The following is a 21,394-nucleotide window of genomic DNA, read 5'->3' on the forward strand; positions in this document are numbered from 1 at the left end:
TTGGTGATACCCAAAGACATTACATACCTCAAGGCACATTTGTGTTTCATGTATGCAATGGGTTAGAGGAGTGAGAGGGTGAGAGAGGGATCAAGCCAGTCTAAGGGAAAATAGTAAGAAGATAAAAAAGAAAACTGTTGTAGGGGCTATGGAAGAGAGAAAGGGTTCACTAGTGGAGGAGCGAATATGTATGTGTGGTGCTGGGGAGACTGAAAGATTACCTTAACAGATTGCCCACAAGCTGATTAATCAGAGAATGTGTTAAAATTCAATTTCATGAGACAGTGTGTCCTTGAGGTAAGGTACCTCCAAACACATAAAAAATACAATCAATTAAGGGCCCACACAATAATTGAGTTCTAGACCAGCAGAATAGATTTTAAAGATTTATTTCAAAAATTCAAATGATGCTGTGCAGAGTTGGCAAATATATCAAAATATTTGCCATGATGGCTCTCAGTGAATAGATCATTGCAGAATAGTGCAAAATTACAAACGTTTTAGGTCCCAATTAAGCATCAAAATCAAAAGAGAAACACACAGCATCCCTAGTCTCATCTAAGTCTTTAGGAAAGTCTTCTGCTCACTCCGAAAATCAAGGGTATGTATACACTATTCTAGCATATTAAATCGCTAAAACTGCTAAATCAATTTATTATGATCAAAATTGTAAAATTCTCAGAAAATCAGAGCACAGTTTTATTAAACAATATATTGCCTTAGCATCTAAGCACTATCCCACTGCATGAATACTGATTCTGTCCACTCTATGCTATTGTCATCTGGAGATGGTAGAACAAACTCGTGTCATGAACGACAGCAAGTTAATATGAATGAATAGAGCACAGTGAGCTAGCGGAACAACACCGAGGAAAGAAACATTGTTGTAACCAAGCAGGAAAGGGTTCTTCAAGAACAGCAAGTACGTCATCAACAGAAATAAACACATGTGAATCTGCTTGACCTTGTGCTGCAGAAATAATGAACAGTAAAATGTGAAGAAGGAAGAATCAATTTTTAAAAAGATGGCTACCGGCCCCAGACTGAGTTAACAAGAGACAGGAAAACCACTTCTACAAGTCATAGAAAATTAGTTTCTAAGACAATAGAATTAGATCAATGTGTACATGTGAAATCGACAGTAAAACCACATTCTGCATGTTGTTAATAATGCACGAAAATATAAATTCATAAAAACTGTAACAAAGAGAGGAAGCCAATATAGGGGGAAAGGGTAAAGAGGCCGTCGGGTGTGTATGGGGTTAGAGAGGGAACACCATTGAAGGTAGACTAGAATAAAAACAAGATCAAAAGCTGTTTCAGGGGCAATACGCAGGAGAGAGAAAGAGACAAGAAGCCAGTATAAGGGATAGGAAAAAGAAAGGGAGAGAAACTGAGGAAGATGATGTGGGGGGGGGGGGGGGTGGAAATAGTTTAAAGAAAGGTGTTAAGAGAGGGCTTGAACAAGAGAGTTCCAGAGCAGATCTCAGAAAGAGAAAAACAATAGTGAATGGAATTAATGTATGGCCTCTTGGTAAAGTGAGTGTATAATGGCTGTGAAAGAGAGAGTGAAGAGGCTGCAAGCTAGTTAGGAATGAAATACACATGAGAGTTTAAACAGACGCTCTGCAGCAGGGGTTGAAATATTCACCGGGGAAGAGCCAACAATGTCTCTGCAGAAGAGTGACTACCCCAGAACACAGATTGGCTATACAGAAACGCAGTACTAAATAGCCAGGTGTCTAACACAGGAACGCTGGAGTAAAGCTGGAGACCAGCGTCTGAGATGAGCAGGGGGCTGCAGGATCGATCAGGCAGGAGCTCTCCATCTGTTGTAAGTTATGCATCTTTCTAAGCCTCTTTCTTACTGTTTTAAATATGTATTTTCAGTGCACTATAATTGTATTTCTGTAAAACAGTTATTTAAAATTTTTGTAAAAGAATATGTTTTATTACTCAATGAATACCCTAAAGTTTCTCCTGGAAACTACAGTAAGCACCAGATAGTGATAATGGGCCATATGTATCAACACATTTCCCCATAGACACAGAATGGGCAAAACCCTTTGATACATCTGGCCCATTAATTGTAGTCAGGAAGATACCTCAGTGGGATAATGCACGTGCTGTAGAAGAATATGTGCGAACGTTATGATTACTACGAAAATGGATGAAAAAATAGTGACTGTTAATCATATGTCGTTTAGACTGCTGGACAGTGATAATGACCAAGCAGAATATAAAAATAACTGTTAATACTACTATCTGGAAAATCCATGCACTAATATAGATCTGGACAGCTGTTGTCAGAAAAGCAAATGTCTCTGTGTATTTTATTGCAAAGTGTATATAGCACCAATGACACCAACATGGGACACTACAGCACTTGTGTAAATGGGTAGCACACTACACCATGTAGGGTGTGTGGTTGAAAGTGTGCTGTTTTTGTTTTGATCCTGTGTTAGGTGTTTGCATGTTGTGTATGATGACCACCAAGATGCATAATGTGTTACGGGATGCAGTGCTTAGTAGTGTGATGGATGAAGATGTGAGAGAGAGAAGCGCAGATTATGGTTTCCAGTAAGCTAGCAGCTTTGAGCAGTTCTGCAGGTCCCTTGTGATATTTCTTATGATCATAGTCCACTTAACTGGTTACTGCACCCAGTTGTCCATTCTGAGGAATTCTGTTTAAGACTTATAGTCCTGAACAGGCAGAAATGATGAGGGAGAAATTATGGAGAGAACTGCTGAGAAGCGCTCATAGTATATAGCTTGTTGGTACCTGCAGTGGTGGACTAAATTAAAGTCCATTGTTAACCAGCAGTTATTCCATTCCTGTTCAGTTGGTAATGGATGCTTTACTAATGTGCACTGGTATAGTACTGGATTGTAGACATGACCAATAAAGGTTTTGTCTTATGTAAGTGTAATAGTGTCGACCAATTTATGGGAATTATTACGCAGCCTGTGTGAGCTACAATTAATGGCTGGATGTTAATGTATTAGTACTAGTGTGTGTCAGGAGGGTTATATATTTATTGTAGTGTAAGTGCATCTATATAGCACTTACTACTCCTGGTGAGGTGTTATAGTGTTTTATGCCATACAGCATGCTGATCCGGAACCCAAGGCTAGTATTTTGTTTTTGTTTATTGTGATTAGTATTTTAGTATTGTGCTCTTAAGGAAATTTTTCCATGAATGTACTCATGTTTCTATGTAGTAGATCAAATTAGTAGGAGTTAGGTGTGTTCTAATGCAATATTTGAGGCATGTCAAGCAGGCTAGTCAGGGCTGAAGGACTGTAACTCCACAAAACAAATATATTATCTTTTATATTCTTTTGTATGGTTTATTTCTGACAGGGCAGAGACTGATTTCAAAAGGGGTCCTGTTTTTGCAGGCCTGTGGACATTTACCATTTGAGAGATCAGGAGAATGCCCCAGCATTCTATTTCTTGCATAAATGTAGGTAATCAGGAATTCCTGGACACTTCTGCAGTTTAGTGCCGGTTGTGCTCTTGCAGAGGAGTGACTGATAAATGCAGGAATGAATGCTATGTTAGTTTCCAGAGGCTGTAGGCAGCCCATAATTTCAGACTGCAGAGCTGGGGAAGCAGGAGAGAAAAGAGAGAGAATGCGTTGGGAGGAAAGCAACAGGGCACCTCTTGGAGGAAGGATCAGATCCCCATGGGCCCGGTCTGGAACTGACCCCAGGGCTGGCTTTAGAGCAGAGCGAATGGTGCAGCAGCACTAGGCGTTGACCTGGAAGGGGGAGCATTGATGTAAGGGGGAGGTGATGTGTTTAGCAATATTGTATGATTTATTAGCATCTGCTGCAGTTATGTTATGTTATGTTATGTTATGTTATTTATTCTTTTATATAGCGCACGGCTAATCAAAAAGAGTGTCCCGGCGCTTTATTGGAAAAGGAAGACTGCGACAAAATAACATAACACCGATAAAAGAAAGAGCAGAGTGCCAAGCAAAACATACAAGAAAAACAGGCTACTGAGTAAACAACCAAGTTTTAAGGCCTTTTCTAAAAGCCAGCAGGCTAGTAGCTCCCCGCAGAGCAAGCGGCAGAGAGTTCCACAACTGTGGTGCCAGCAATCCAAAAGAGCGGCCTCCGAGGCGCGCTCTCTTTACACGCGGAACAACTGCCAAGTACAGAGATTCCGACCTCAAAGACCTGGTCGGTTGATAAAAGACCAGTCTCTTTTGAAGGTACTTTGCTCCCCCCGCGTGGAGAGCTTTATAGGCCAGAGTTAGAGCCTTGAAGGCAATCCGTTTACGGATGGGAAGCCAGTGCAAGGTTTTCAACAGGCCCGATGCACTGGACCGTCTATTTAAACCATAAATTGCTCTCGCAGCGGCGTTCTGCACCACTTGAAGCCACTGCAACAAGTACTCTGGAAGGCCCAGGTAGAGAATGTTGGAATAATCCAACCTGGACCCAATCAGAGCCTGCACTGTCAGTTTCCTGTGCTCCTCAGACAGCAAGGGAAGAAACCTCCGCAGCATCCTAAGGATACCGAAGGAGGTGCCCGACACCCCGAGGATCTGGGATTTCAATGTTAGCCCATTATCCATCTTGACCCCCAGATTCTTGGCAGCCTGGGAGGAACAAGACGGAGGGAACATGTTAATCGGCCACCAGGCCTGCCAATCTGGCTCTGTGTCACACCCAAAGAAAAGCACCTCGGACTTATCGGAATTGCACTTGAGGCTGTTCAGTTGGAACCATTGGAAAACAGCCCCAAGGCAATCCCGGATACTCTCCTCATCAAAGTCACCTCCTCTCTTACATGAGAAGAGGAGCTGGGTGTCGTCAGCGTAGGATACGATCTGGGCGCCATACGACTCCACCAACGCCGCCAACGGGGTCATGATGATGTTAAATAGGGTCGGGCTCAAGATAGAGCCCTGTGGGACCCCGACTCCCAGAGACAGTGTTCCTTGTGCGTCCAGATTTCAGGCGGTAGTAAAGATGTTATGATCAATTTTGTAATTAATTTTTCTGCTAGCGAGAGGGATCAGAGTTTTGTCTAGTGGCAGTTTTGGCTCGCTATAAAGTTGCGCAGAGGGTTAATATGCCTGCTGCAAAGAACAGATCTGTATTTTATGTGGATAGCTGAGTGGATAGGTAAAGCCAGCCTTTACCAGCGCTTCAAAACCTTTTCAATTAAATGTACATGAGAGAGGAGCTATGGACGGATGGGGGCACTTTAGCTGTGCGGTAGTGAGGAAATCCAAGGAGAAGGTTATGGGGAGGGTGCATAAAAAAAGATTGCCGCAGTGGGCACCACCAGCGTTAAAGCTGGCCCTGACTGACCCAGATCTGAGACAACAGCTTGGGTATAGGCGTGTCTCAGCAGCATGTCTTTTGCAAGCTTTTTGTTTGAAAATTGAGAAACTGAAGGAACCTGGACAAAACAACCTTTGGATAAGCAGTAAATGGGCGAAGTGAGCAGGTGATCACTGTTAGGGCTTACAGCCTTGGTGGTGAGCTCAGGACACTGCATAGGGCCCTGCTACATATGTGCCATAATACAGGGCGACTGAGGGACCAATCAATCTGGCCTGGTTGACCATGACGTGGCCATTCCTGGTGCAGGAATCTGACATTATCCAGAAGAAGTCTAGAGCTTGCAGACCGCGAGACCTGCACGGCCCAGCAAATATAATGCTTTTTCAATGTAGTCATTTGGTAGTTCGCTTAGTGGAACAAGTGAGCATCATGTGTACTTTGTTTGGAAACTGCTCCTTCAGAGTCAACAGGAAGAAACGCAGTGCATGAGAGGGTATGTGAAATGAGAATAAAAGATGAAGAACTAAACCCTGCCATAGTTCATTCATCGTGGGCTGCTTAACATCTCTTCCATCTTTAATGGAACATCAACAGTGGGCCGTTGAAGAAAGTCCATCTTGCCCTTGCACAAAATTACGGATCTGGTAACTATGACAACCAAGCCTCTGGTCCATGCTTCTCTTTAACCACCCAAAAGTCATCCACAATCTCGCCGTTCTAGGAAGAAAAAAACAGGAATTGAGACCACAACAAGGACAACATTTTTGAGAGTGAAGTTATACAAATGGAGAAAAATGCAACAAAAATGGAGTTGTAAAATATTAAAAAACATTCCCTTTGCACTCTAATTGAAATGCATGAATTATTTCACACATTGTTTAATTCCTTCTGCAGAATCTAAACTGAAATTTCATATGCCCACCAACGCTTGAGCTTTTTTTAACGATTTTCATTTATCAGATTTAAATCAGGTTATGAATTGGACACTGATCGCTTCATTGCAAAGGAAGAAACATGCTGAATTACAATCATATTTGTACTTCTGAATCGAAGTTCCTTACTCTTTACACTTTCCTCCCCAATATGGTGTGAATGCCATGGCCATGCACAAGGTTGTCCACCCCAATACCCAGTGCTCATAAAGAGTGTTCTGCTGCTCCTACCTGGTCATCTGAAATCTGCTGTAGGTGCAGATGAGTCCTGTTCACCACCCACATGCGGGTGAACCCATAGTCCTTGATACGCACTGCACTCCAACTCCGGGGGTCGGGGACGAAGGGGTCAAGCTTTTCCCTGCAGCCCTAAGGAAATTGTAATGGGAGCTATAAGACCACAACATGCCTTGGGGAAAGGCGACATATTTTAAGGCTGATATACTCCAACTCTAGCCCGCCATCCCCACTTCCCCCTTTGCCCTATCATCCAAACTCCCTCTCTGTCCATCTTCCTCGGATAGGTGTTCAACCTTTTTAAAACAAGCAGATGCAGCTGGCCACAGCGTGAGACATATCAGATGGCCCCCGTCAGTGGTTCTGTAACAGTGCAATGTTTAAAGATGCATATACAGTTAACAAGCAATGCTAAAGCCAGTTGGTCTGGCTTCATTCCATTTATAAGTGGTCCACAGAGGTCTTTTGTGATTATCTATTCTTACATTGAATGAGTTAAATCTCTTGAGCTTGACCATAAAAAAGGATGTGTAGCGCTTTATAATATCTAGTATGGACGAAGTACCAGTAATAATGGTTCTTATGTCTCACTTAGAGTATCCTTTAAACAGGCTCTTGCCTCCGAAGAAGTTCTCAGTACTCAACACTGGTTTAGTGCTTTTCCTATTATGATCTGCGCTGCGCTGTTTCTATATTTCAGTTTGTCAGTAGCACAGCACTGGCACACACATATTGCATGCAAGCATCGTACAATTCTAACTATCAATCACTGCAATGCACTCAATACCCACTGTGGGCATTTATGCTCAAGGAAACCAATACCTAAATATATATGTAGTTATTTTGTTTCGTTTTACAGCATTCAGGAAAAAAAACCGCACTAGCAGTACAAAAGCAAATAAACCCTTTTCATTTCAGAATTACAAAGTTCCTTTTTAGGCAGCGCTAGCAAAGCCAGTGCCAGACATGAAAGTTATCATTTGCCATGGCTGGACTTAGACCTAAAAGCAGCCCTGAAAATGCTTTAATACCGCATAATACACTGAACAAGTTCTGCAAGCAAGACACGCCGTCTCTAAGAGGAGTAATGGATTCTTCCCTACCCCTCAATATGTTGTAAATGCATTACTTGTGTATATAAAGATGCCAGAGCCGGGGATTTGTTGGTGAGGGCTTTATAAGGCATGCAGCTCGTCTTGAAGATGATCCAAACTGGAAGAGGGAGTAAATGTAGATCTTTTTACATGGATGTGGTGCAGTTAAATTTCTTTGAGCATTTATGAGCTTTGTTGCTGCAAGTGGTGTACCATTCACGTGTGCTAGGTTCATATCTGAGGGCACCGCTGAGCAGGGCATTGCCTGGCTCCTGATGGGAGAGGTATATAACTTGTACAGTTGTTCTGAAGTCATCTCTCAGGAGAAACGGCTTCACTTTCTTCAAGAGGGAGAGTTGGTTTTCCTTGCATTGTGTTGCTTGAATGAGTGATCTGTGTTGAGCTTGAAACCCAGGGATATTGCACGGTCTGTCAGCTGATAGGTAAAGGCTTTTAGGTTTAAATTGGAGATCTGGGTTTGAATCTGTGGTTGTTTAGTGCTGCTGGCAAACAGGATGAATTTAGTCTTTGTGGTGTTTAACTTCAGAAAGCTAGTTGACACCTAAGATCCAATGAGTTTAAGGCAGGGTTTAAGTCTCTGCAATGTCGCCGAGTAATGATATTTTTAGTTACAGGTGGGTATTATCTGTGTATTGATGGATCTTGATGCTGCTGTCTGAAAGAATGTGAGTTTCCATGTAGAGGTTAAAGATGATGGGAAAAAAGACGGAGTCCTGAAGTATGCCACAGAAGATGAGGATTGGCCTTGATCTTGTGAAACCTATTTACATGAGCTGGTGCTGGTTGGCGAGGTAGAATGTGAACCATTTCCAAATAGTGCATGAAAACTGCATGCATCTTTTCATGTTGTTGAACGGAGCTGGATCGTTGACTGTTTTTAAGGTTGCAGAGAGGTCAAGCAGGAGTAGGAGGTGAGGGTCGAGGAGTGAAGAGTGAAGAGCCTAGAAAGGGTACTAGGAAAATCATAAAAGCAAAATGAGGTTTTGGGATGATGCAAAAGAGGGATAGAGGAGGGAAGAGTCTAGGAAGGGTTATTAGGGAGATCATAGAAGTACAATGAGGTTTGAGATGAGTCAGAGAGTGGAGGTCCAGGATATATTGAGAAAGGTATAGGATGAAACATAGAGTAGTGCATCGGAGAGAGTTGAAGGTGTTTTCCTTTTAGTAGGAGTGATGTAATACATATATAGATACATAATGTTGTAAAGTGCCCTTTTTGGATGGTCATCCCCCACTTTTTGCTGTTAGATGCTGTGGTAATGGATCTGAAAGTGGGCTGGGTCCTTTTAACCAGGCCCAGCACCAGTGCTCTTTCCCTCAAACTGTAAATATGAATAGTACACCCAATTGACATGTACTTTTACACCCCTGTAAGGCCCTAGTCTATTGTACCAGTGGTATCCAAGACAGGAATGTAAAAGGGGTACCAGGGCTGCAGCACTTATTGTGCCACCCTGAGTGACCTGAGTAAAATCAAAGTCTGCAAGTCTGCCATGTCAGCCCTGCATGAGCAGCTTGCTTGCTCGTGTTCGACCCTCCACACACCATGTGTAACCAGGTCAATTCACCGCAGTTAATATATACAAGTCAACCCTAAGGTAGACCTCCTATTGCCCAGGAGGCATGGTGCATTATATTATCTGTGTGGAAGTATATGTGTAAACATATACTACCCTGAGGTAGCGTTCTAAACGTAATTCTACCGCAAGTGACCGGCGGTCCTTAAGATACCATGGGCTAGCCTTAGGACATTACCTATATGTCCAGCTACATGATGACCAAGCCGATTTCATTTGTGTTTGTTGCCAAACAGGATGTTTTTTTAACTCCAGCTACACTGGCTGTATCAATATTTAACCAGCATGTACCCCTGTGGCACTTTAGATAGTGCCCACCTAGTTTAACCAGTGTTTCAGTGCCTTGGCAGGCTTTTTCGAAGCTTTGCCGCCAGGACAGAAGTCTGACCTCATGCTGGGGAGTGTGTGCCACTCCCAGAGGTCAGAGACAAAGGAATTGTGTGAGAAGAAGGTGACAACTCCGCCCACACAGCATGTCTAGTTAATTACACTTCTGTAGGGTTGAGCCTCAAAGGCTTAACTGGTGCCACTGGACAAAGGAACTGTCCCCACTTGAGGACAAAGAGCTTACCTCTGCCCCAGGCACTGTTTTTCAAAGGTAGGTGGGAAATTAGCTATGACGGCAGGCATCCACCTCTACAAGGCTGACCACTCCTCCAAAGGCTGCCAGCTAAGGTGCACAACCGAGGATAGTTATGGCCATCTTAAATTTAGAATTGAAATCAGGTTCTAGGTGTATATCACTAGTTTTTGTGATATACACCCACAGATGTTGGCTCTACTGGGGCGGATTAGCTGCAGAACTAGATGCCCATCAGCTAATAGTCCTAACACCCCCTACATCCATGATTTAAGGGGCACCGCAGACACCAGAACCTTAGATTCAACCTGATATCAAGAACAGACCCATGTCCACAGCAAGGCTGGACTCTGCGAAGATAGGTGCTCAGCTTTGCACCTGTGGCAGCCCCACTGCACCCGCTGGATTGAGATGCAACCAATGCAAGAGACTGGTTCCACAAGGAAGGCAAACCTCTCTGCAAACTCCAGACTTCACAATAACTCCTTTGGGCTAGATGAACGAGTCCCCTGCAGTCCACAGGCACAAAACGCAAAGTCCACAACCTTGAGGCCTTGCACCCGAGCCGCCCAGCATGGCCATTCAAAGTCACTGCGCAGGTAGCTTCTGGGAACTGTAGTCCCGACAATCAGGGAGGCTCAGCTTCCTACACCGTTCACCTAGTCCTCGGGATAAAGATTTCCTCAACTGGAGTGCTTGCAGGTACCAGGGCTTGTTGAAGGTCAGTCCGACTACTACCTGCTTTCTTTGACGCTCAAATGACCAACCACTACTATGGCTCCATTGTAAAGCTCTCACATTTGCTTTTGCCCTCTCTTGGCATGCCTGCCAGCTCCTCTGGCTGCGGATCTAGTTAAGCACCATGGATTGCCAAGAGCACCTCTGCACCTGAGTCCCCCGAGCCGGGTAGATTGGATCTCTCTGAAGACTCCTGGTACAGGGTCAGTTCCTTGCTTTGCTTCCAAAGGGTTTTTCTCAACTCACCCAGCAAGTACTTTTTTGCTAAGGTAACCATTTCAACACGGCAAGTCTCAATCAATCAATCAGGATTTATAAAGCGCAGCTAATCACCCGATAGGGTCTAATGACAACTCCATTTAACAGCTAAAGGAGCACCTCTACACCCCGCTTCCCTGAGGCAGGTGAAATCGTGCTAGTTGTTGTGAACTGGTCGACGGACTCCAGTGACGTTAACTCTAAGTGGGGACTGTTAAACTCATCCCCTAAAGCATCAAATGCATATATGCGTTTTTCCCACTGACCACAACGTTAATGTTTTTCACATTGCAAAGTATTGATTTATTTATTGCTTTAACATTGATAACTCTGGTTATACTCTTTGTATTGATTTCGTTTTGGTATCTACGAATACATAAAAATCAGAGCTATGTTTATAAATTGGTGTCGGATTTCTCTAGTATGTATGTATTTATGTATGTATTTAATGCTTGTTAAGCGCGGCTGTCACCCAGAAGGGTATCCTGGCGCTGAGACCATATCCAATCATCAGATGAAGTAGACTACATTGCTCTAGGGAACAGGTGGGTTTTAAGATCCCTCTTAAACGAAGACAGATCATGGCTACTCCTCAAAGCCAGGGGTAAAGTATTCCATAATGTGGCGGCCGTAAAGCTGACGGCGTGGCCGCCCATCCTCACTCTGTTTATCCTGGGGATCCTCATCAGGAACGCAGAGGAAGATCTCAAAGGTCTGGCGGCTTGATACCAAGAAAAAAGGTTTTGAAGTGGTATCGGTCCTATTCCGTGCAGAGCCCTAAACACCAGACAAAGAGCTTTAAAAGCGATCCTCTGCTGGACCGGTAGCCAATGAAGGTCGGCTAGAGCTGCAGATGAGGAAGCAGACCGTGGTCGAGACAGAGCCAGTTTAGCGGCCATATTCTGAATCCTTTGCAACTTTAGGATCAGAGTCTTGGGAGCTCCCAGAAGTAGTGTGTTGCAGTAGTCTAACCTACTGAGGATGGAACTACGCACTACCTCAGCTCTGGCTTCTCGAGGAAAAATTGGCAGAATTTTACGTAGGGCGCGAAGCAGGCCCATACATGTCGCTGTCGTCCTGTTTACAGAAGCATCAAGCTGTAAACTGGGTTCAAACAGAACTCCTAAATTACGAGCCGATTCTGCGGCTTCCACCGAGCCCGGTATGGAGGTTGGCCAAAAATCATCCGGTAGTGCACGTGAAGACGGTCTAGAGAGCAATGGAGCACCTCCGTTTTTGATCCATTAAATTGGAGTGAGTTGGCTCGCAACCAAGCTGCTGTAGCCGACATACAACGGTGAAAGTGTCCCTAGAAAAGTGTCTAGTGTCATGTCAATTATTTATTGTCTATGTTGGTAATGTGAAATGCTTAACACATGTTTCTCTAAGTAGCCTGTCTGCTCTTTGTGATTCTACCAGGACTGAGAGAAGGTGCACTGAGAAAGTACCCGGGGTCCATCTTTGTGTATTGAGCTAGTATTACATGGTAAGGCAACTCTGCCATAACAGATAATACTTTCACCTTGCAACACACAACTACATAGAAAGGTATACATGTATATGAAATGTAATAAAGATATATAAAGGCGTATTAAATAGGGTATGCAGCGTTTAGAACGCAAGCATTACCACGGAATACCTTTACAACGCGGGCGTAACAACGAAAGTTGTTACCACGCATTGCACTGGGGGGCGCTCAAGGATAGTAAATGATTTAATTTACTATCCCAACACCTTCCCTACTATCCACGGGGACTGGTGTTGGAATAGTAAATAAAATTAATCAATTTTGCGCCCCCCAGCGCAATGCGTGGTAACAACTTTTGTTGTTACGAACGCGTTGTAAAGGTACACGTTGTCAATGTATGCATTCTAACGTCATACATCCATTAAATAGAGTTCCATATGTGCATGTATGAATAAATAGTTGAAAACTCAGACTTTCAAGTGTTACTGTACATAAAGCTAATTTATTTGTGTACTTGTATTATTTGGGAAAATATGTTTGTTTATGAAATTTATTTATTTTTATTTATTTTAGTTTAATATTTTCCCCAACATTTCAATAGTAAAGCACTTATACATGCATGTAGGGATAAATAATTGAAAACTCAGACTTTCAAGTGTTGCTGTACATAATGCTAATTTATTTGTGTACTTGTATTATTTGTGGAAATATGTTTGTTTATATGTTTATTAAATGTATTAATGTTCTATTTTCCCCAACATTTTAATAGTAAAGCACTTATACATACAATTGTTATGATGATATTTACACACTGTGATAGATAAAATAAAACAGAGACCCATAAGCATAAAATCAAATAACTCATACTTATCACACGTTGTGATAGATAAAACAATATAAAAAAGAGATCCATAAGCATAAAATCAAATAACATATATTTAAACTAGGCAGTGACCTATTTACAGTTCAGTTCAAGTGATTTATTTCGATAAAAACATATCTTAAAAGCATAAATACTGTTTGTTAAAACAACCATAATGACTATTACAGAATTAAGCCGATTAGAAAGTGCACATAGTCCATTCTGCAATCTATACATATAGTCAGGTACAAAAAGCACATGGTACAATTCATTACATCAATATTTAAAATTTATATTAAACTATAGCCTTTAACCTTTGAGATCTGATGGACCAAGCCCAACTTCAGAACTTTGCGATACCGCATACGTAGAGTGTGCGAGTATCGGATTTAAAAATACGAAGTGCCACAGAGTATTGCCTAGCTCCTAATTCTTTACAAAGGGGCTTTAACCAGCAATTCCTTGGTGATCGGTACAGTGGGCATGCAAACAAAACATGGGCCATTGACTCTACCTTAGTTATACAGAATGGGCAATTAGGTGAAGCCTGGCGGGGGGGTTTCCAACGAGCAGTAAAATCACAGATTGGTAAAGTGCCAATCCTAAATTTAAAATACAGTGCCCGGTCGAATGGATTCTGGATGGTGTCCAAATAGGGTTCACAAAATGCAACATCTTTAATCCCCATAAATTTTTCAGTAAGTCTGCCTAGGTTTGGGTCAGAACATTGTTTGGAGGCTACCCAATTCCAGTAGATTCTCTTCAATACTAACTTTGGAGGGGCAGATTTGGTTGCCCAAGCGTCCTTAAGGCCCACGTCACATAAGAGTGTTTTAACGTCCTTGAGCCACCTAATTTTGTACCAACCAACCATAGACATGACTTCTGACAAGCCCTGTGCATACTTAGTGATGTCATGAGTGATGTCACTGACCATGTCATGAGTGATGTAATATGTGACGTCATCAGCAGTGTATTGCAGGCGCGCACGTTATAGTGAGTCCAACTAACTATAACGTGGGAATTTCAATGGTTTTATGTCAGTAAAATTTCCAGCTAACTATAACTGGTGTCAAGCCTATGTTTTTTTTCAGTGATTTAATAGGTTTTTTAAATGCTAATTTCTAACTATAACTGGTGTGAAACCTATGGTTTTTTCAGTGAATTTCATAGGTTTTGTAAATGCTAATTCCTAACTATATATAGGGCCTCAAACTTATGTTTTTTCCTGTGATTTTGAAAGGTTTTTTAATAGCAAATTTCTATAGCTATTAAATGTAATATTTTTTATAATGAATCATATATTGTTTATTTATGTAATACTATTTTTTTTATGTATATGGTTCATGTTTTTTTAAATGTTTACATTTTTTTGCCCTGAAGCGCTCCCGGTGCGCGTACCGGTGTGTGCACCGGAAAGCGCAGTCTTGCGGCGCGCCCCGGTGAGCGTCCCGTTAGCGCTATTGCCGTAAACGAAAACATCGTGACGTATCGCGTAGCCGCGTCTGCGTGATTCGCACGGCGTAAGCGCACCCGGATGCACCCGTGCGCATACGATCGCGCTACGTAAGCGCCCCAAGGCGCGCCCCGGGGCGCACCCCGGGGCGCACCCCGGGGCGCGTAGCGTAAGCGCGTCGGGTCATGTGACCTGAAAATAACACTTTTCATTGGCTCAGAACAGTTTTTTTATCCAAATGATGAAAGCCCCCACCTTTTTTCCTCATTCTCACTTTGTTCTTTGACTGAGGAAGACCTGTTTGTGAGAAATGGCTACAGTAGCAGCAGCAGCAGGAGCATCTCAACCACCACCACAAGGACCACCACAACACCACAGTGGTGGAGAAGAAGAGGAGGAGAAGGAGGAAGAGGAGGAGGTGCAGAGGCGGTTCCTGCCTGAAGACAATACCCCCTATAAGGCAAAGGTGCACATTGTCTGGGAGTTTTTTAAAATCCCAAGGGGCCTTAAAAAAGTTAATGCTCCCAAAGTTACTTGTCTGATCTGTGGCACTGTACTTTCAAGGGGGAACCCTGCCAAAAAGTATTCTTTTGGCAACAACACCATGATTCGCCACATGCAACGCCGGCACCCCAACAACTATGCTGCGGCAGAGGTCAGAGAACTGACCAGAAACCCTCCCCAATCTTCTCCCAGCACCTCCCAAAGTAAACAACCCACTCCATCGGGTCCAGAGACAAGGGAGATGGTCCCACACATCCAAACCCAGTTTGGTGATTTTAAAATAGTTTGCAAATTTTGCAGGACTACAATTTGCTACGGAGAGCAATGTATTAAACTCATCAACCGTGCTGGAGACAACCACAACTGTAAAAAGAAACCTTAATTTTTTCCTGTTTTTTTTTGCTCCAGTTGAGCCGTTTACAATTACCTGTTTTTTGTTTGTCCCCATAAAAATTACAAATAAAATATAAAATTGTTCATAAAAGCCAAAAAAAGTAAAAAATGTTCCAAAAAACAATAAAAAAATATAAAACAACAAAAAGAATAAAAAAAGTTCTTTTTAGAACTACCTCCAATTTATAAAAAAATGCAATTTTTTTTTAAAAATCTGTCATTCTTTTTTCCCCACGGTACGCTCCCAGGTACGCTCCCCGGTGTGCGTACCGGGCGCTCCCCCCGCGCAAATCTTTTTTTTTTTTTTTTTTTTGCCCCGCGGGCCCTTTTATGGCCCCCACATCAAACCTAGGGGGTCAGGGGGGGTCTACCCTGCCCCCTTTTGATCATTTACCCCTTTGTTTTTGCCACCTCTTGTGTCTCGATCCTACCGAGACACAAGATGGCGGCCACTCCGGACTGTTTGGAATGTTCACAGACACCCGAGAGCCAATCAGCTTTCCTCTAGCGAACTCGCGTAGAGCACTGGAGCTCGCCCCGGTGCGCGTACCGGGGCGAGCTTATAGATATATATATTTTTTTTAACCTAAATCACTCAAAATCCACTGGAGCACATATCTTGAGACATAGCAAAGGCACATCGGGCTACCAGTCCCTACAATTTCGCCAAGTTTGGTGGAAATCCATTCAGCCGTTCGGGCTAAAAGTGAGTCCAACCACCCTATGGAAATTAACATGGGGAAAACACGTTTTGGGACCCCCCTTTTATCTCGGCCCCTGCTTGACGAATCCCCCCCAAACTTTCAGGGAAGGAGCAGAGCGCAGCGAGGCACATTTCAGGAAAATTAAGGCAGATCCCTCAATCAACGCCAAAGTTATACCCAATAGAATGTTGCTGTTTCCCTATAGAAAATAATCCTAACTATAACTACCTACTGGCGACCGCCAGTAGGTAATATTATATATATATATATATATATATATATATATATATATATATATATATATATATATATATATATATATATAGAAACAAAGTCCTGCATTGCGTCTCCTCACATCGCCATGGAACAGATCTCAAAAACACCAAGGTATGATTTTCAAGAATGTGGCTTTATTCTTCCCTCGCCATCGGCATGACGCGTTTCGGCCGTCACAATATATATATATATATATATGTTTTTTTAACGTATTCGTTAAGTGAACCTATGAGAATATCTATATATTTTTAGACCATAAGGAGTATACATATTTATACAAAGAAATGCACACATCTAAATTCATACATATAATCAAATTAAACATGTTTACATACACAGGCATATGCTGTACATTTGTGTTTTGAGTATGTTGGTCATATAGAAAAGAGCCAACTCTTGAGTAGTCTTCTGAAGATAAGATAGTTATCCATGGATTTTATGTTTGAGGGTAATGAATTCCATAGTTTGGCTGCTTGAACACTGAAAGGTGTACCGCCAATGTTTTTTTTCGTGTTTGCTGTGGCTTTGGGGCGAGGTGTCAATCTGGAGAAGAAGTTACTTTGTTGTTTGTATTTGGTGATTTTATTCTTGTTGAAGAGTGGTTCAGTTCCATGTATTGCTTTGTGGGTTATACAAAGTAGCTTGAAGGTGGATCTTCAGGCAACCGGTAACCAATGTAGGGCCCTCAAGGCAGGGGAGATGTTGGCTTTTGGCTTTACATGTTGTAGTAGTAGTAGTCTGGCAGCAGAGTTCAGATTTTTTTGTAGTCTTTTCATAGTTCATAAAAATGATTTGTTGTAGAAGACATTGGCGTAATTCACTTTTTCAATAGAATTTCAGTCTACAAAGGCGTCTTACTTTTTACTCAGTGTATAGTATTGTTCAGATTATATCACCTTCATTATTACAGGAGAGAACTGTACTTGCTCTGATAAAACAGTACTTTTTACAAAGGGGAAATTAGGCTGTCTGTGTCTAATCTTCTAGGGTCTTGAATGTTCTTAAAGAGCTGGGCATGGAGTCTAAGGAGGTAGCAGATTAACAGCTTCACTGGCATCCTTTGTGCAACAAACCCGCTGAGGCATCTGTATCAGTTCCCAGTCCACCGCAAAGCAAGTCTTCAATGCACTGAAGGTATTGTTTCCTGAATAAAGGCTGTACATGACTATTCCTTTTTCCATTAGATAGAATGGTGTCTTTTCCTTGACTATGTTCAAGATATGCAGTGTCTCTGGCCTCGAAACCAACACTATAATCTTTGACAAATATGCTGGAGGAGGTGCTGTACTTGGAAGAGACTTTAGCTTTGAAGTGGTGTGGAATGCGGCTTCACAGGGTGAGTCGGACCTGGGGTACTGTCTGTCAGTCCTGGAGCCAGGGATCCCAGCAGATATAACAGTTGGGAAGAACCATTAGAAATAGGAATTTCCACAATCTTACTACTGGAGAGAGAAAAGCCCTGGAAGAATTCAAGAGAGGACCCGGAAATCGTAATAAAATCGTCAGACAAAGGTGGGGCAATTGTCATTTAAGGAAAAGATGCCTATAACAACGAATGCCTACGCCTCCTGAATGACAGAAGAAATTACACCATCCTCGAAAATGATCCCACAAATGACACAATGAGGGAAATTAGTACGCACGTAGAAGAGGCCATCTCACATGGCTGGATCAGCCAGAAAGAGGCCATGTTCCTATGTAACCAACATCCAACTGTACCCTACTTATATACCTTACCTAAGGTACATAAACCAACTCGCCCCCCTCCAGGGCGCCCTATAGTTTCAGGGATGAGTTCAGTACTCGAACACCTATCTAAATTTTGTGACTTCTGTCTGCACCCTATAGTACAAAAAATGCTGGCGTATCTAAAGGATACCAGGGAGATACTTAACCTTATTAAGGACCTGGAATTTGACCCGAATAACGAAATGCTGATTGGACTCGGCATTGAGTCTTTATATACAAACATCCCCGTAAGAGAGAACTTGAGGGTGATTGAGAATATATTGTTTGCAGCGGAATGGGATTACCAGACACCCAGAACTTTTATCTTATGTCTGATGGAGTTAAACCTCACTAGGAACTTTTTCCAATATGGAGATACAGTCTACTGGCAAGTCCATGGAACATCAATGGGGAGTTTGTGAGCCCCAAATTTAGCTTGCCTCTACGTCTCGCATTTTGAGAGCGAGAATATCTTCACACAGAATAATCCGTTCTTCAACCAAATAAAAATCTGGAGAAGATATATAGATGATGTGGTGATAGTTTGGAAGGGAAACAAGTCTTCTGCAGAAGAATTCCTGAGGAGGCTGAATGAGAGAAATCCTTACGTATTTTTCACTAGTACAATGACAACCGACTCTCTTTCATTCCTGGACCTTAATATCAAGGCAGAGAATGGTGGCTTAGCGAGCAGTGTGTTCCACAAACCAAATGATAGGAACAATTTATTATCATTCAAGAGCTTCCACCCACGTTCACTGAGGGAGAACCTTCCATATGGACAATTCTTGTGTTTATGCAGGAATTGTTTGGAGTTGACTGAATACAACAGAGAGGCAGATCTACTGGGTAAAAAACTTTGAGAACGGGATTACCCTGAACGAGTAATCAGGAAAGCACACAAACGTGCCAAGAGTATCAACAGGGAGGCACTATTGGAAACATGTCAGAGAGAAAAGCCGGATAGGAGTATATGTGTTACCACATACAATACAACATCTAATGTCATGAAGAAGGTTGTATTGATGAATTGGCATATACTTAATGTGAATGGACTCAACCAACCACCACCTCTATTTTCTTTTTTAAAAGTGCTAGTATCAAAGATATGGTAGTCCATACAAGACCACGGACCCCTAGACCTATGGAAACAAGGATAGAAAGCCTTTGGAACTAACCCCCTGTAACTGGTCATATATGCATGTGGCTACTGCAAAGTGTGCCCACTTACTAGGAATGGGAAAAGCATAGATATTGGCCTGAATAATTCTATCCCGTGGTATCAACTACACGGTATATTGAGTACATAAGGAGAAATGATATTCGAGTTTGTGGGGGCTTCTCCAGCTCCCATAAGGCAACCTGCAGACACAAGCTACCAATGACTCTGAAGGGAGAGAGGAGTCAAAAGAATGTGTAGAATATTGAACATCTGTTCCCCCGCCACCAGAGAGGGCAAAAAGTCTAAAAACTCTATAACAACATATTAATAAGATTAACTTATGCTGATTATAAAATACCAAGAGAATTGGGAATACTCCTTTGTGTATACATTTGTTTTCTTAGAGAACACAATACATAGGAGTTCTAATATGGCCACCACACTGTGAATACAATCAGATTTTAAGAGTCCCAACATGGCCGCCGTGTAGAACACTACCAGAATAGGAGGTTGGCTCTAATACGATAAGGTCGCATAGCGTGGGAATTCCAATGTGGCCTCCGAAATGGATACAGAGTGTTAGCACGCTGGTGAAGTCTACTTGTGCCAAGGAAATACACTTGCGACCGGATGTGGTCACAAGACAGCCGAAAATTCAGATAAATAAGGAGGCCTACCTTGACCTGACTATCGTCGGAGGACCCAAGATGGGAGAAGGAACGACCACCGATCCTTGATGTAGTAAGCCTTTAGAATGAGAGGGGGTTGCCATATTTTATCCCACAATGGTGGGGTCCGAGCAGGGGAGAAAGTAACTAAGAGTCTCCCATATATATTAATGGCATGATGTTATGAATGAGAGAGCGGTCATGACAGGATCCTATAATCCCGATATTAAGCTTGAGCCGAGTGCGCTAAAAGTAAGACCGAGGTTGAATGGGAATACAACTTCACTCGGTTTGTAGGATGGAGATATGGTCAGAATTGAGAGAGATGGCAACAGATACATAGTAGAATGAGATGCAATCTAAGAGTTCTGATTTGTGTTTCATGATACAGAGTCGATCCCGGCTTAAGAGAATTACTCGTGAAAGTCTGGTAAGAGTCTGACAACATACACTATAAAAAATGGGAACATTTAGCTTAAAAACACTTGTTGAATTAGGCTGGTGGTTGTAGTGTCCAATAAAAACCTCACATGTATTTGGCATATGATGGTTTGCTAGTGTTTTATTAATATACAAGGAAAAACACGGAGGTGTAGACAAGATGGGAAATATTTAATACATAAGATTTTTGGGAAAGGAGCAAACAGTATCTTTATGTTTTGTCTCCTTTGCAGAAAACAGATGAGTTACAGGAAAGCAGAAGGTGTACATCGCCTCTTTTTACTGCTTTTTTTAATATAAAAAGACCAGATTTTGGTCAAGACCACATTATTCAAGGGATCCATACCCTGAAGAAGGCTTATGACCCACGAGGGCAAAACAAGAAGGCTGAAACATGTTGGTATATGCAGTGGGGTTCTAGGGGCCATCTACCCCTCCTGTATACCCCCAGTCATTTTTAACCCTGTCCAGGGGAACCAGGAATAAAGGTATCGTAGTGGTATAGCCTTAGACAGTTTTATTATTTTCTGCACTAAAGATCCCTTGTCTGGGGAACACTTTTCCCTCTCACAATCTTTTCTTATCGTTTTCTCCCTGACCCCCTAAAAAAACAGCACTCTGTCCTGTGTGTTGGTCTGCTCCTGGACGTTTGCGGCTGCCCTATGATGAAGCACGCCACTGCATAGTGGGTGAGGGCAGTATTGAAAAAATCTTGAATTTTCCCTTTTGTTTTTCCCTCAATTGACTCTATCGAATGAACAGGGCAGGGACAAGAAAAGTGTCCCCCCAAAATAGGGATAGCATTCTTGGCCCTCTTTATAGTCTTCTTTTAGTCCTTCTCTTTTTTGTGAGTTCAGATATTCTAAGGGAAGTGAGAGAGGCTTATTCCCTAGTCTCTCTTTTGTGGTTTTGATCCCAGCATTAGACTAGACTGAACCGAAATCACCCTCTTAGGCTTCATGACACTTGAGGACAGCACATCAAA

General features: G+C 42.4%; 1 protein-coding gene across 2 annotated transcripts in view; it reads right to left on the bottom strand.

Annotated features, from left to right (window-relative positions):
- Positions 1-373: 373 nt before the first annotated feature.
- ACP7 (acid phosphatase 7, tartrate resistant (putative)) overlaps positions 374-21,394 on the bottom strand; it is a 105,467-nt gene continuing 84,446 nt past the window's right edge. For both annotated transcript variants that reach the window (XM_086938851.1, XM_086938853.1), the window contains exons 13-15: positions 6,474-6,611; positions 4,951-6,027; positions 374-3,835 (exon numbers count right to left, since the gene is read on the bottom strand). In XM_086938851.1, the coding sequence (XP_086794977.1) occupies positions 5,959-6,027; positions 6,474-6,611 (207 nt within the window). In that variant the 3' untranslated portion in view covers positions 374-3,835; positions 4,951-5,958. The remainder of the gene's footprint in view (positions 3,836-4,950; positions 6,028-6,473; positions 6,612-21,394) is intronic.

Source organism: Lissotriton vulgaris, chromosome 9, assembly GCF_964263255.1.
Source record: "Lissotriton vulgaris chromosome 9, aLisVul1.2, whole genome shotgun sequence".
NCBI lineage: Eukaryota > Metazoa > Chordata > Amphibia > Caudata > Salamandridae > Lissotriton > Lissotriton vulgaris.